This window comes from Lytechinus variegatus, chromosome 15 (assembly GCF_018143015.1).
Source record: "Lytechinus variegatus isolate NC3 chromosome 15, Lvar_3.0, whole genome shotgun sequence".
Taxonomy (NCBI): Eukaryota; Metazoa; Echinodermata; class Echinoidea; order Temnopleuroida; family Toxopneustidae; genus Lytechinus; species Lytechinus variegatus.
Window position 1 is genome coordinate 29,685,097 of NC_054754.1, and position 16,426 is coordinate 29,701,522.

Sequence of the window (16,426 nt, forward strand, 5' to 3'; positions counted from 1 at the left end):
GTTAATGTGGGGGCGTCGTGGTCTAGCATGTCTAGTGGTTACGAATTTCGTCTTTCAATGACAGGAACTTGGGTTTGAATCTCAACCACGGTGTGTTTCCTTCAGCAATAAATTTATCCACATCGTGCTGCACTCAATCCAGCTGAGGTGAATGGGTATAGATCTACCCGGCAGGGTTAATTCCTTGAATGCACAAAGCGCCTTAAACCCCATTCCACATAGAGCAAGATTCCGGAAGACTGCTGTTAGACCATGAACTCAGGCTTGCTTGATCTTTCAAAGGTCTTTCAACGATCTTTCAAAGATCTCCGAGGTCTTCACGATTCCTGATGGATCTATCAGTGGTCTTCGTGGTCTCCATGCTCTCCAAAGCTTTTTGAAAAACAGCTTTTTCAGCGGTCTTACATGAAAATGGTATTTTGATGGTTTTTCAGTTGTCTTTCGATCAACTTTCAACGTGTTCAAAGTTCTTATTGTCTTTGTATGATCTTTCGAAAATCTCTCAAGATTTTGGCGAAGATCACCGTAAGATTTATGAGAGATCATTGAAAGGTCAGGCAAAATCCATGGAAAGAATTCTGAAAGATCGCTTGTTACATAAAAGATCTCTGAAATAAGACCATTGAAAAATCTCTAGATCTATAGGACTAGTCTGAGACCAGTACAAGAAATGTCGATTAGTCTGTCAGAGTTCTTTAGGGGGTCTTTCTGAGATCTTGGAGACTGCTGTAATTACCAATTACTGGTCTGTCAAAGGTCTCCCCTCTAGGAATGGTGGCCTTAACAGCTGGAGCTACGTACAGCCGGGGTAATAATATAAAGTGCGCCATTGAATAGAATTCCGGATTTAGTTTGAATCCTTAAAGATTCATTTTAAATCTCGAAAGATTTAGATTTAAATCATTTGAGATTTAGATTTAAGTCTTTAGGATTAAAACTAAATCCAGAAATCGATTGGTCCCTAACTACAGTCCATCTGGACTTATTTTAAATCCCTGTAATTTAGAGTGTAGGAAACTAGATAAATCGGCGCCTCATAAATTCTTAATTGAATATAGATACTATTCTAATAAGAATAATAACCCAATCATTCATTCATAATGTGGAGAATCTGTCAAAATTAATACAACAATTTTAGACTTGTATACAGATCGTTAAAGATGTGTAGATTTACAATAATTATGAAATGTATGCTTGTCGAAAGGCGTTTCATTAACATTGCAATCAAAGCAATCATTGCAATCTAATTTAGTTTTGTTTAAGATGCAGTAATCCCTGATCAAATATATCTGTAGGAAGATTATCTTGCAACGGATGAGTTTGGATCGAATCTCGGAGACCCAGCGGATCGATCCCATCTACACCCCCGAGAATGTTCGCCTACACATAATGTAAATGACTGTCGGTCATCAACAACGGAGACGAGTTCGATGTCGACCACGCAAGACATGATGGACGAGTTACTGGGTGACATCAATGCCATGATCGAGTCAGCAAGTAGCATTGTTGAGGCTGCACGACAGGTAGGACTTTGCAGTACATACATGCAGGAACATAATGGGGTGGGGGTTAACATGAAGGGGCAAAATTTTGCGACAGTGAGAGATCCTCTGCGAGGATTGAAAACAGAAAAAAAAAGATTTATTAATCTGATCATTTAGGCAATAGTCTTTTGATATTCGTTATTTACAACGGAGAGATTCAATGATCCGACAGGTCTATGGGGTTCGTTATTCCTAGGGTTAATGAAGTAACAGCTACAAAGACCCCCCCCCCCCCGCGCGCCGATTTTTTTTTTTCTTCTTCTCACTCTCTCGAACTCTTTGCCCTTTTTTTCTTTCCTGATATGTTCATCAGAATAGGGTTATTAGGGAGTCGTCTCAACCAATATGAAGACGCCTTTGAGAACGCAGAAAATCTATTTTCCAAATCCTTTCATGACAAAATCAGTCTTTGTCGAGTGAATCAAAATAGCAGTGTCGTCCTTGACTCTTGACAAAGAACAATATTTGCAATATTTCGTCAGCTCCGAATCTTAGGACGGACTGAGATCTACTGTGTATATGTTCTAGAATCCGTCCCGTTGCAATTGCGGAAAACCCCTATTTATAGCTAAATGACTCGTGTAAAGAACTACACGTCATGAAAATTCAGAAACACGAATTCGACATTGGCATCAATCCCAGTTGGCTCATTATTAATTTATGAATTTATTTGTTTATTTATTTATTTATTCATTCGTTCTTCATTTAGTAATTTGTTTTTACCTTGGGCTTTCAATCCAGATACGTAACATCGTACACCAATCACTGGAGTGTGTGGACCTGCATCGATCTGGTGTGAGCCAGCTTGGTTTAATCGGAACCATCAAGGACATCAGACGTGAAACCGTTCGGGCTGTCGTCGACGCTGACCGCGCTCATCTTCGCTTTGCCAAGGTTCTAACCGAGTTCTGCCAGCTGCGTCGCTGTCTTCGACGGCTCGGTGTTTTGCCATCCACGTCAAGCTACGGCGTACGGTATAACAACGGCAGGATGAGAAGCAACGGGGTCCGCGATTTTGAAGATACTGGATTATGATGAAAGATAAATATTTTTTTCACAAAGATGAAGTGGCTGTCACCCCTGTACAGTTTAAACAGCGTATGCCAGGTAAAGACTATATACAGTGCGTATAAAAAAAAATTTCCTGTTAAATTATACACTGGTAATATCCTGGTGATTTTTCCACAAGAAAATGACGATATAACTGTCGAAAAATATTTCCGCTTGAGTGAGCACCACTTACTTTCGAAAAGTTAGTGAAAAATGATTTGCGCAGAACTTTGAAATACTTATGTAAACAAAAGTAGACCTTAATCATGAAGAACACGTGGAATTTAGCTAGTAAAATTGATTTGAAGATGCTTTTACCTTTTTAACTTGTTTCTTTGCTCAAAACACTTCGAAGAGTGCATTGCATCCCACCCCGCTCCCCCACACACCGAGACCATCGTGACAATATTTGCTTTACATTGAGCTGTGATTTACATGAAATGGCTTAGGCTTGATTTTCATTTTGTTAAATCGTCAAGCTTGGGAAAAGTGTGGAGAAACGAGTATTAAATGGAAAATGAAATGTAAACCCACTTTAAATGATTAAACTTAGTGAAACAATGCGGGAGATGTCTGATATAAACTTTTCTTTACATTCAGTTATTTCCTCAGATCCAGCTGGCACAAAAAGGGTAAAGGTTGTGCTTACTAAGTGTTGAAATTTCAGTTTGGGAGGCAAAAGTATTACAAAATGCTTGAATATATTCGTTTTATTTCAATTGACAAGGGCAAGGGAAATGTATGAGAAATGTTTCGCAGGGTAAGTTTGATTTCGCCCTTTCCCCTTGACACCGCCTGAAAACGAGCATTTCTGCGCAAACAGATTTCTGCAAGCTTTACAAAATGGACAGTGCACACTCAGGTGTAACATTCTATCAAAACTTTTACTTCCATTGGATAAATGAGATCCAAGCCTAAGAATATACCTCATGTTGTATATTTTTCAATTCCCATGTCTTTCAAAGTGTAAACTTTTTGATACACACTGTATTGGCTTCGATTCGGCAGACTACGCGATAGGATTTATGTATTCAGACTACGCATCATGATCATGGTGTAATTTCCATTGTGTCGACCAAGGAGTGTTCGCATTTACTACAGAAACTCTCTACAACTCATCAATTCCTTTGAAAATGCAATCAGAAACTACAATGGAGAGCTGAGTGGCTTTTCTCGAAAGTTGCTGGACTGGGACAGTAGATCATCTGAAGATTTGTACCAGACGAACAATTGCAAATATGTCGTTGTCCAGAGTCAAGGAATTCCGATGCTGTCGGTGTCGAACCAACTTACGACAAAAGATTGTCAGCTCTCCATTTTACATTGACTTGCATTTTCAAATGAATTGATATGTTGTAGAGAGTTTCCCTGTAGTAAATGCGAAGACTCGTATATCGACTGGCGCGGCGACATCGGCGATACGATGCGCTATTAGAGTTTACTGCAGTACTATTATTGAATTGAATTTATTGAATTTCCACAATCAAAATAAAAGTGGACAAAGTAAGCATATAATAATGCAGTGGAGTGGATAACAGTTGTAAACTTTCTTATTTAGGTTATCCCTTATAAACAACAAGTACACATAAAACATAAAATTACACATTTCAATGCAATAAGACAATAAATTTCACTAATGCCATGGTCACATTTGTTCTACGGCGGCCGTACGGCGAGTTGAAAACAGCCGTTTTAAAAAAAATTTGTCCAACTACATATAGGTGGGTTGAATCAAAATTGATAAAACGGCTGTTTTCGACTCGCCGTACGGCTGCTGTAGAACAAATGTGACCATGGTATTAGTAAATTACAATTAAACATAATCATGTATATACTCACACATACACACCCTCGCACACACTTACACTTTTACATGCAGGAAAATCATAATATATTTTATGTATCTTTTATGCTGTAACAAAAAGTGCCTATATCTCCTTTTGAATCAGTTCAAAGTTGGTTTTTCTTTTACAATATTGTTCCATATTTCTGGACCTTTAAAGAAAATAGAAAATTTTGAGCTGTTTGTCCTTGTTTGGGGAAAATCATTATTATAATTGTGAAAATCAGAATTGAATTACAATATTTTGAAAAATGCGGCAGGTTTAGTCCAATCAAGATTATTAATCTGATTCAAAGCCCCTTGTCATCATAATGGTTGCCAGTCTGCCGAATCGACGCCAATAAAACATCAACCGGTCTACATGTATGCGAGGCCGGTCTTTCTCTCTTTTTATCCCACTCCCCGAGCTTGAGAATTTCATTCTCGATATCATAGGGAGTGCCTTTGATAACACAATGTATTAAGAATTCAAGTTCTATAATGAACAATTATTTGTGATGTTTTGTAATGAGACAATACCTCAGTAATGGGATTAAGAAACGACTTCTCAGTGACAGCATGCAAGATTTAAGTCTTGAAACAGATTTTTGCTTCGCTAGGCTACGAAAAAAGAAGTCTGTTTTGAAGACTTTAAATCATGCTACGAATCTTTGACTTATCTACCCAATATCTAGGCCATGGTAGAAAGCAAATGGGCAACAATAGTTTTAGAATATTTCTTTCACTTTTCAGTCGCCTTGGACGTGCATGGTCAACAATCAAAATCTTTTTAACTTTTCAATGTATATTGTTGAAACGGAAAATGATGAAATTAAAATATGCAAATCAAAATGTTACTTTGTAGTCGTCTTTCAATTAGGTGCATTTTGTATCTTGGTAGAACTAGTGAGCAGTGACAGAGTCAACCTCCCAAACGTAGATGTCATATACTTCCATGTGAGGGAGCGCAGAGACCAAGCAAACATATTAATAAATTCAATTGTGCTACTTGGCATTTAAGACTATAAACAATTTTACAAGAAAAAGAGGCACATATTTTCTAACAAGCAAACGAAATTGACCTCAAAATGGGAATGTATCCGCCTTTAAAAAGGACACTCGAACTTAGGGGTCTATAATGTAGTGGGCGAGTTTAGACTAAGTCGGCTTCAGTTCCTTGACAAAATTGAAAATAATTTCATAAGGCCTATACAGTCCTTGTGAACATCTGTCCGTATTCCGTCTTTGTTCGATGTGTTTTCCCCCACCTAACTCTTTCTTGGATTTTAACGCCTGGCGTATCTTATTCAATTTCCAGAAATATAAGTAATAAGTTTTCTAAGCCCTGCATATCCATACCCTAGAGAAGTTCAAGAACTCTTTCCAGTAAGGAGTATGATTAACACCACCTGTCGCCAGTCAATATGTAACATTTATTACTACAAGACATTCAATTCGAACCTAGTGTACATGCTTTTTACAAAAGGGGAATCCCGATCAGGGTTATTCATAGATGACAATTCCGGTAGACGTACCGACTCCCCCTGTCGATTTTAAAACTTAATTTTTATTATTTTTTCAAGGTTTTTTTTCAATATTTCATATTAGCAAACCGCAGCAAATGATGAAATGGAATTTTTAAAAAAATCTTTAATGCGCTTTTAACATCATAAGCATTTCATGATAGCATCATTAGTAACTAAATTCGCCTAGTCTGCAGCACAGACCCTGATTGAGACTTTGATCAACAAGTAGGTCTTCACAAAAGACAAAACTTGATGTTACGAGTCATTGTAGGCCTACGTACACACTCCCTTACTTGTTCAATCAATTATAATAACCCCCAAGATGATTGTGCATGAGGAGTACTAGTGGCAATAGGATTATCCTATTTGTATTCTGTTGAACACTATTTTATAATGAAAATGAAAGATTAATGTCCGCCCTCTTAGTTCAAAAGCTACCCCAATACAAATTGCTCATCTTCAGCGAGATGCACGCACTGCATGTCGCGTTTAAGTCCACGACACACGCGCGAAAGGATTGTCGAGATTCGTCACAAATTAATATTGCGAGGCACTTGTAAATTTGGCAATTGGTCGTCTGCTCTTAGTCGTGTGAAGACAAATCTATTTATTGCTTGCTGTTGAATACATTTGGGTTTTTTCGAGCCGCGTTGGCTTAAACTAGCCATGGGGAAATCTACAGAGGAGAAACTTCTGGACTATATCAGGGAAGGGGAAGTTTTAAAAGTGAAATCATACCTTAAGAAACATGCCCTTCTTGATCTAAATCAAATTCGACACCGGGATCAGCTCCATCGGACGCCGCTTCACATTGCCTGCGCTGCCGGGCACGAGAAGATTGTTCGGCTGCTGATGAGACTCGGGGCAAGCTCAGAAATTCAGGACTCTAAGGGGGATACCCCACTTCATCTGGCTCTAAGTCGTGTTCTGCATGGTGATGAATATGGTGAGTTTCAAGATTGGTTGGTTGGTTGGTTTGTTGGTGGGCTGGTTGGTTGGTTAGAATTAGTGACCTCTATTTAGCGGGGAATTAGATCTATAGCCTATACATCGCAAAGTTGAGACCCATTTTTGTAATGCAGTTATTTCTTATTCAAATATTTTGGCATTTTGTATTTATATTACAACTTATATGTAAGTTTAGAAGTGTTTATTAAAAAGAAAAAGTAGTAGACATGAAATTTACATTTTTCTTAATCCCAGCGGTTGCTCCTACGTTAACTTATTGTCACTTTGCCTATAGCATGACTTTTCAGAGGTCCAACTGAACTGTGGACCAAATTAAAAGGTCTTTTTTAGAGGAATGAGAAAATCAGACAAGTATATAGGCCAAAGTTTGAACAATATAGGGCAAAATATTAGAAAGATATGATTTTTTTAAGTTGTACAAATGGTATACTCTCTAAATTTCTTAGATGGAAGTAGATTGTGATCAGGAACAAATCCGAAGTTATATTGAAGTTTTGAATCTAATACATTTAGAATTCAATCTTATTCGATTGAAACTCGATCCAATTTCAGATTAGTCCCTGACCACAATCTTGCAGATTGACTCCCAATCTACGGAATTTATACCTATAGAAATTTTAAATTGGCCACATAAGTAAGGCAATTTCTACTCTTTCATCTAATTCAATAATAAAATAAATTTCTTTTTGAAAGTTTGACTTCAAATCGTATTTTACATTCATGAAAAAAAATCATAAAACAATATGCTACCTGTATTACACTTTGAATACTGGCCCAAGGGAATAGGTACTAAGAGGAAACCAAAAAATCCCTGATAATAAGTGAAGGTATATGGGAAAGATGTCCCTGCAACTTCTAATGATTTACTGCACTCAGATGCCAAGTTAAAAAATTACATTGTAAAAACACCGAGTAAAATTTTCGCGTACATTCGTAATTCCGAAGCTTCGTTATTCCGTAGGTTCGGATATTCCGAAGGTTCGTTATTCCGAAGGTTCGTATTTCCGAAGGTTCGTAATTCCGAAGGTTCGTTAGTCCGAAAACGAAGTGCGGTTCGTAATTCCGAAGGTTCGTTAATCCGAAAAAGAAATGAGGTTCGTAATTCCGAATGTTCGTTAGTCCGAAAACTAAATGATTAACTAATCTTATTTCGTTTTCGGATAAACTTTCTTATTTTACATCCGATTTTGATAAAATTCTTATTTTTCATCCGATTTTGATGAAAATTTCAGCAATATCCTTGTTTGATTTTTCTCTTTCGATTCAAATCAACATTTTTCTGGGGTGGACTTGACTGTTAACACCTCACCTCTGTCGTAATATCACATTCTGTTTACTTGAATTTTACACAGACTCGATACGGCATACACCTCATAATGCGACAACAGTGAATACTTAATAACTAAACAATAAGTCAATGTTATGCCCTATATTGAATTATGATTCACCTATAGCGAGATAAGACACAGAGAAGAAGTTTAAATCTAGAGAAGTTTGGTGTTGTCGTTGATTTGGAGACGTGTACTTCTGCAATCAGTGTATGATTTTGTGCTACATTTAATACAGTAATAATTATATTACTAAATAAATTTTAAACAAGAAAATAAACAGACCGGGTGGGTGTTTCATAAAGCTGTTCGTAAGATAAGAGCGACTTTAAGAACGACTGGTGATCCTATCTTTAAGTAAATGGTATACACCATTGGCGATGGTTTAGCACGTAAGAAAGGTTCACCAGTCGTTCTTAAAGTTGCTCTTAACTTACGAACAGCTTTATGAAACAGCCCCTAGGGGCCCGTTGCAGAAAGAGTTGCGTTTAAACGCAAGCCAAAAAAAATCGGTCCCAAATGCGCGCTGTTGATTGGTTGAAAATCAAGTTGCGCATGAGTTTTAGAGTTGCGGTTGATTGCAACTCTTTCCGCAACAGGCTCCAGAAACCCTGACAAGAAATGAAAATTTAGCCATCTTAAGACTGTAATGAAAAGTTAAATCATTTACATGAAGGAACCAACTGTCATTAGCGAATTTATTTGTTGTTAATTTTCATCGGCGTTTTTATATTGGTTTTTATGGATGACAATCCAAGTTCGACTTAAATGAAATATGATTTGTGCAGCGTTTGTAATTGAAGAAACATTAGATGCGAAAATATGATTAGGATATTGATAAACGGTTCTTGCATTGCACATATCACATTTTGATATAATGGCTCTGTGTGCTTCTAACAAACTTATTCTAATTACTTTGTGGGTATTTTTGTACATTATTTTATGAGCCTTATTTGTAAGTTTGGGGTTACATTTTGGGGGTGTAACTGGGGTCTATAAAGCACGCTTTAAATATCATGTATTATTATTATTAATCATTTGTGAGTATATAAAACGGGTCTTTCTCGTCACGGGTTGTTCTGTATCACTTCTCAATCTCCCGAAAGGAGCACGACTATTCTTGGCGGGAAACACTCCTTCATGTTGCCCCCATCATCATAGCACATGGGGCTTGTAACATACATCTAACACCATCAAGTGGGACTAAGCATGCTAAGAGGGGGAAATTCCTAATATCCTTACCCAGCTAGACGGTTTATACATGGGATTGCAAGGGGATACATCTGATTTGTGGATGTATCCGGCCCGATTAAAATATCCCCTAATTTCTAAGAAAATCAGGCCAAGGGAGAGAAAGAGAATATTATTCCCCATTTGGACGGCAAAGATGTTGTGTATAATGGTGAGAGGGATCGGACAAAAAAAATAGAATCATTCAAACAAAAAATATTGTAAGACTCGTGAACTCTTAATTGGTTATAAGCGCCGGAAAGACTATATGGGTGCAGAAAAATACCATAAATCTAGTTTTATTGTTGTTTATTTTGTTTTGAAGAAGGGAGTGTTTATGAATCACTTGTTAATCACATCATTGATGTTGTTCTCACTTTCATGATTTATATCACATTTTTATCATCACTGATTGTGCATGACGATGATGATTACTATCATTTTAATGATTACTACAATAATTATCACAATTAGTGCAATTGCTTCTATTATTACTAGTGTTTTTGTTATTATTTTGTTACTGCCACTGATGTTTCTGATGTTATCAAAATGATGATGATGATGATGGTGATAGTGGTGGTGGTGGTGGTGGTGATGATGATGATGATGATGATGATGATGATAATGATGATCATAGTGGGGATTATGATGATGATAATTATAACTATAACAATGAGTGTAAAAATAGTATTAGGGGGCTACTTATGCCTATACTGATATTGATAATAATAATAATAGAGTAGTAGTAGGGGAGGAGTAGAAGTAGTAGTAGTAGTAGTAGCAGCAGCAGAAGCAGTGTAGTAGTATTAGTTATTATAATTACCATTTCTTATGATTTAGTTTTCGTTTTGTTTACACAAGTTTATAAATTCCTCTCAATTTCCATTTTCAGCCTTTTCAGAGCTTGTCATTCCCATCTTGGAGAAGAGTGATCGTAATGTAATCGATATGAGTAATGACATCGGATTCACACCCCGCCAGATGATGAATGAATCGAACAACAAATGGCAGTTTGTTACCATGACGGTGAGAGTCAAAATATGTTCATTCCTTAACAACATATCAACAAAAGCAAACAAACAAATATATTTATAACTTCGTTGACAGCAGGTTGCTTCTTGTCCAAGATCGTACAGAGAAGATGAATAAAGAATGGGGTCATAAGATTAAGAAAATCTCAACTTTAATCAATTGATGTTTACCTGTAGCAGGGCGGCTCTTCAAGGGGGAAGGGGCAGTTAACCCCTTTGATTTTTATTTCAAGTAACAAGAAAATATTAAAGAACGGGATTTGGGGGAAAAGAGTGGAGAAGAGAGGGTTGAATCGTAGTTATACCCTGATAATTTTATTGATAAAAGATAAGAAGTTGCCTTGATGTCAAACGCTACCCCCCCCCCCCCCCACCGCGCGCAATATCTCTTTGTGTCACCCCTTGCTAGTTATGAATATATATACTAACATTATCAATATTACGTATTCCCTTATTGATTCTCCTTATTAGTTTTCTGTTATGGTTATTCAGTTACTGAGTATTAATAGTATTTTAAAGAACGGAAGAGATGTCTCTCCAAGGGACCTTTGAAATTCTTGAGCCTGTCTAGGATTATTGCTATTGATCATGCTACTAGTACTATACTGGGGTATAACAATATTGTAAGCACATATTATGGTTGGAAAGAGATGTCAGCGGATACCTTTGATAATTATTTTGACCACTGCAGACAGCTGCGTGTATATTCCTAGCCTATATATAAGTTATATATAGGCCCCGGAGAAAATACTTGCTTTGTATGTTTACATGGAAGAGTTGCGTGAGTTAGCGTATTTTTCGTAATCACAATACTGTAAAAACACCGGTGTTAATTTAACACCAATCTCTATCGGTCCACACCAGAGATCGAAGCATTGAAACAACACATCAAACCGATATTGCTTAACACTAATTCAGGGGGGCTGACGATGCAAAAAATCACAATCATATGGTCATTTTTATGTTTTTGTACACGGTTTTTGGAAAAAATAAGTGGGGGCTGAAGCCACCCCCCCCCCCGCTTCCCCGCCCCATGTAATTGGTGTTGCTTGAATGCCAAATCAATGTTAGCCTGATACCAAAGCGGTGTTGTTTCAACACTTCTCTGGTGTGGACCGATATAGATACCAGGGTGGTGTTAAATTAACACCAGCGTTCACAAATTTCTTTTTAAAAAGCAAGTCACATCTTATTGGAGAGCTGAGATGCTTTTGTCGAAAGTTGGTGGACCGGCAGAGCAGGGGCACGTTTCATAAAGAGTTGCAACAGTTGTAACTTTGCTATTATTGTAACTACCATGGAAACCTTGGCTGCTGAGCCCTGTTGCCATGGTAGTTGACACAAGGGCACATTTACAACAGTTGTAACTCTTTATAAAACGGACCCCAGATCGTCAGAAGATTCGGACCGGACGAAAAGTAATTCTTGATCTTGAACTCAGGATTGATTTGAATTAATGCCTAAGAAATTAAAGCTAAAGCCAGAGTTTGACTGGTCACAATTCATCACCGATGGATATAAATGTATAATATGTTTAAATTCAATAAAATGTAGAGTCAGTGGAAGAATAAATAATAATTATTTATATTTTAAAGAAGATTCGAGCATTTGGGTCGCTGCAGAACTGCAAACCTCTCTTTTCCCAAACTTCCTTTTGAAATCTGAAAAATAATCATTTCCATGCCAATCCGCACCACGTGGCTAGTGTTTCCATGACTACATAAAACAACAATATCTGAGCACCTGTACGTTTGTCACGTGTGTGATGGTATCTTTGAAATCTAGAAGTCAAGACAAAGATACCTCTGGGTATTAGGAAATCACGCTTGTCGTTACTCGTGATCGAATTTCCCTGGAATATTTACATTCAACATGCAAAGATAAAGAAAAATAGACATTTGGGGCAATGAATTATTCTCGTGACAAGATAAGTAAATACTGTGAAAGTACAGTTTACTCATGATATCCGAAGGGTACTCCAGCCCGAAAATTTATATGAAATGAATTAATGGTGTAAAATAGACTAACAAAGCTATGTTCTATGAAAATCGGTTGAAAAAATCGAACTTTTTCAAGTTTTGTATTAATTTAGCGGAACAGTATGAATGCCGCAATGTATATGGGTGATCTCGTATTGTCATCTCCTGTTTTTGTTTCTTTTTTTTTCATCGTATGAAAATACAATTTTTACTTTTCTATATACTTCAAGAAAATAACAACAGGATTGATTCCTCATTTACAGGCAAGATCATAAACTATTGATGTGTTTTAGTCTATGGATTATGTTGATGAGAAAGAATGAAAAATTAAAAATGATAAAATAAAAAAAAATAAAAGTGGGAACGTCACACCATCAGCTCACTGACTGCATGTGTGCCGATATTCATACTACTGCATGTTTTACTGCGACATAATGCAACACATTAAAATGTAATGACTGCGATATTTTCAATCCGATTTTCGTTGTCATTATTGTCAAATTATTCAGATTTTAGTATTTTCTTGATCTATTCACCTTATTAATACAATTCATATTGACTAGAACGTGCAACAATATTTCCAATATATACAGATACACTATAACGACCTCCATACAGGCTAGACTGACATGGCTGGGTATATTGACTATTGTCATGCTTGTTGAGTCCCCTCCCCCCCCCCCCCCCATCCCCTTTCATCCGAATCTTAAGCAAAGTTCAATCCGAGCAATATGGGATTTTTGTCCTTGTATTCGCTCTTAAACGCATTAAGCCTGAACCTGTCTTCGAGAACAAGAAAAACCTTCACAAGCACTTCCTTCTGACACTGACCCTATACATTAAAGTTTTCCCTTACAAAAAAAATCAAATTACAAGAATATTCGTCTTGTGAACTGGGAGTGGCTGAGGATGAACGAGGTTTTGGCATCATCGTTATTAATCCAGGGATATTAGAGGGTCCCGCTTTTGGGAGATTAAATCTGAGATAATCTCTTGCAACATGGGTATGTTGAGAGCACGTTGGAGGTGGGAATTAACCAGATGCATCTCCTTCAACAAAATCAAGCACAATTATAAGAAATATTAATTAAGCCTCTGAGATACTGAGAGTTTGCTTAAGTATTTCAGTTTAACAATTATTGACAATTTCGTCTCGAAGTGTTTCTATCAAGGATGTCGATTGTTGCGAATGGTCAAGGTTGCCAAGCCAAAGTGGTTTAAAAGAGGGGGTTTTTCACATCCCTTCCCTGCGCCATGTGCAGCTATGTTTTCTTTACATATTCGAGGTATTTGTTTCTTCCCATCATATGATTTAATGATAATGCTGTGGGACCTGTTACGGTGATTTTAATATCGCCTTGGAAGTAAAATGAGTCTTTGAAGTCAAGCCCGACCGCAGTCACTTTCAATTTATGAGACACGCATGATTAGAAAAAAAGTGATAATATGGGTTATCCGTCAAAAAACTACAATTTTATTATTTTCTGAAGTTCTAAATATGTGACGTCACGTGTGATCAATATCAACATCAAGAGCATATAATGCCGCCTAATACAAATTCCATTTAGAGGGGGTTTTTCAGAAAAATATATATATTGCTTTTATATTCCATATATAATCTTATATAATATATTTCTATGCGATTCTATACAATGTAAAAAATAACTAAATCCAAGCATCATGAAACACAAATTTGGCAATTAATGAGTTGATAATGCATGACATATTATGGGGGGGCTGGGATCATGACATGTCACTTTAACAAAATTGTAATCATTCATAACAATGTGACCATTCGATGAATTTCTACGAACCTTCATTTCAAAATTACCATTTGTAAATTATCAACTGTATTTTCTGCTTGTTTTAAACACAACCGAACTTCAGGCAGGATCCCCTCCCCTAGCTCGTCGATAGATTATTACTTATCCCCTGCTCATCTAATGTTCGCCAATTAACGTCCCCTTTTCCACCTACTAAACCCCATGCAATCCTTCCCCCTTGTAAAGATATTAGTATGCAGACATGGGTTCTGCTTGCATGGGAGTTATTCTGTTGAATAGCGTATCAGACATATTGTGCAATCTGATCTCTAAAGGCCCCTTCCTCAATTAATTAAATTAATTCCACGTCCATTGTTTCAAGATAAAGTGTTGGCAGGCTGCTTTACAAATTCAAATACAGTAGTATTCGAATTAGTAATGTTTGACGGTATAACTGGTCAAACGATAGCACATTCACATTGTATATCACTGTATTTACGCTTCATGTTTTTTTTTTCATAAGTGAAGTAGATACGTATTTTTAGGCGATTTCGAAATCATTTTAAATTGTATTTCTTCTCATTGAAAGGCGTTTGTCTTTTAGTCTTGATTTGCACCAAATACTGCATTTTTATAAGATCCTGCATCTTCACAATACTTTATTGATATGATAATCAAAATATATCAAAAAATTATTCTTGTTGTGTAAAAATTTTGCTCTCTCGCTTCGCTCTTGCAACGTTTTGGTGTCCAATTTTTTTTCTCTCATAACGCCACTGATAGAAACGTTCACATTCTTTCAGACTAACGTAAATGTATCAAGACAAGCAAAGAGTAGACGGGTTTATTAAAGGTCAACTAAAAATTCTACATCGCGAATAATTTTGTGAAGGTCAGACCATCTCTGATAATGATGCATGATAAAAAAAAGTATTCAAGTCATTAAAAATTCGTCTGTTTCTATGAATATCTTACATAATTTTGTTTTCCTAGGACATAAGGGGTTGATGGGAGATCCATTATCATGATCATAGATGTGTATAAAGATGAGTCTATGCGCAACTGACGGCCTTACTCAAATTTTTTTTTATGAAACGATAATTCTATAATGTATAAAGATTGGATTTAAATATCAGCTGGAGGGAATACAAGTAATTTAGATTTTATCTATACTACAGAAAAGAGTCGTTAGTCGTAAGTAATGTCGTTCATTACTTACAGTTCTTTAATTGAAATTCAAATAGTTTGATTTTTATCCAAACAAACTGAACATTCTCAAATAAACAATTCAAGTGTTATGAATAGTTATTAATACACTGCAAAAACGCCGGTGTTAATTTAACACCAGCCTGGTATCTATATCGGTCCACACCAGAGAGGTGTTGAAACAACACCGGTTTGGTGTTACTTTTAGGCTAATACCAATTTGACATTTAAGCAACACCAATTAGAGTTTAACCAATATCGGTTTGATTATTTGGGGAGCGTTTCATCAATATTTTCATCCGACAAGTTGTCAGATCTGACATCTTTCCATGATTTTGATTGGCTGAGAGGCACTGTTCCTATGGTAACTGTCGGATAAAATGGGACTTGTCGGATAAAACGTCTGACAAGTCCTTTCATGAAACGCCCTCCTGATGTTGTTTAAACGCTTCTCTGGTGTGGACAGATATAGATAACCGGACTGGTGTTAAATTAACACCGGTGTTTTTGCAGTGTAATAACTAAAATGTAATCACGGACATTAATTAATTGTAAAACATAGTTAATCTTTTAAAAAATGAAAGTCAAAATCACAACGAAGAGCTGAGATGTCTTTGTCGAAAATTGGTGAGCCGGACAAAACGATCGTCGTAGAATTGCGACCTGACGAAAAACTGCAAACAGGTCGTTTGACCAGAGTAACGGACGATACTGCTGTTTTGATTCACAAACTTTTGACAAAGACTCCTTTGAAGGGCTTTTTATAATAGATTCTCTACGTTCACGGACGCGTCTGCATAGTGGTTTGAAAATCCCCCTATTGGAGACAAAATATTTTTTTCCATACTGTTTTATTCTGATTCCATGAACAAAAATATATAACATTTCAATTTAACATTTCAAAACACATAATATAATATTTTACATTTCATGTTTTGACTTTTTTCACTAACTTAATACAAGCATAAATCATATATA

General features: G+C 36.5%; 2 protein-coding genes across 2 annotated transcripts in view; both read left to right on the top strand.

Annotated features, from left to right (window-relative positions):
• The first annotated feature begins 1,137 nt into the window (after nt 1-1,137).
• LOC121428448 lies at nt 1,138-2,584 on the top strand. The gene is made up of 2 exons (XM_041625060.1): nt 1,138-1,523; nt 2,286-2,584. Exons 1-2 carry the CDS (start codon nt 1,431-1,433, stop codon nt 2,577-2,579), a joined length of 387 nt encoding a protein of 128 aa, XP_041480994.1. The 5' UTR covers nt 1,138-1,430; the 3' UTR covers nt 2,580-2,584.
• A 3,838-nt stretch (nt 2,585-6,422) lies between these two features.
• The window catches only part of LOC121428740 (NF-kappa-B inhibitor-like protein 1), a 34,423-nt gene continuing 24,419 nt past the window's right edge, over nt 6,423-16,426 (top strand). The window contains exons 1-2 of the mRNA XM_041625555.1: nt 6,423-6,888; nt 10,362-10,495. Of these exons, the coding sequence (XP_041481489.1) occupies nt 6,609-6,888; nt 10,362-10,495 (414 nt within the window). The 5' untranslated portion in view covers nt 6,423-6,608. The remainder of the gene's footprint in view (nt 6,889-10,361; nt 10,496-16,426) is intronic.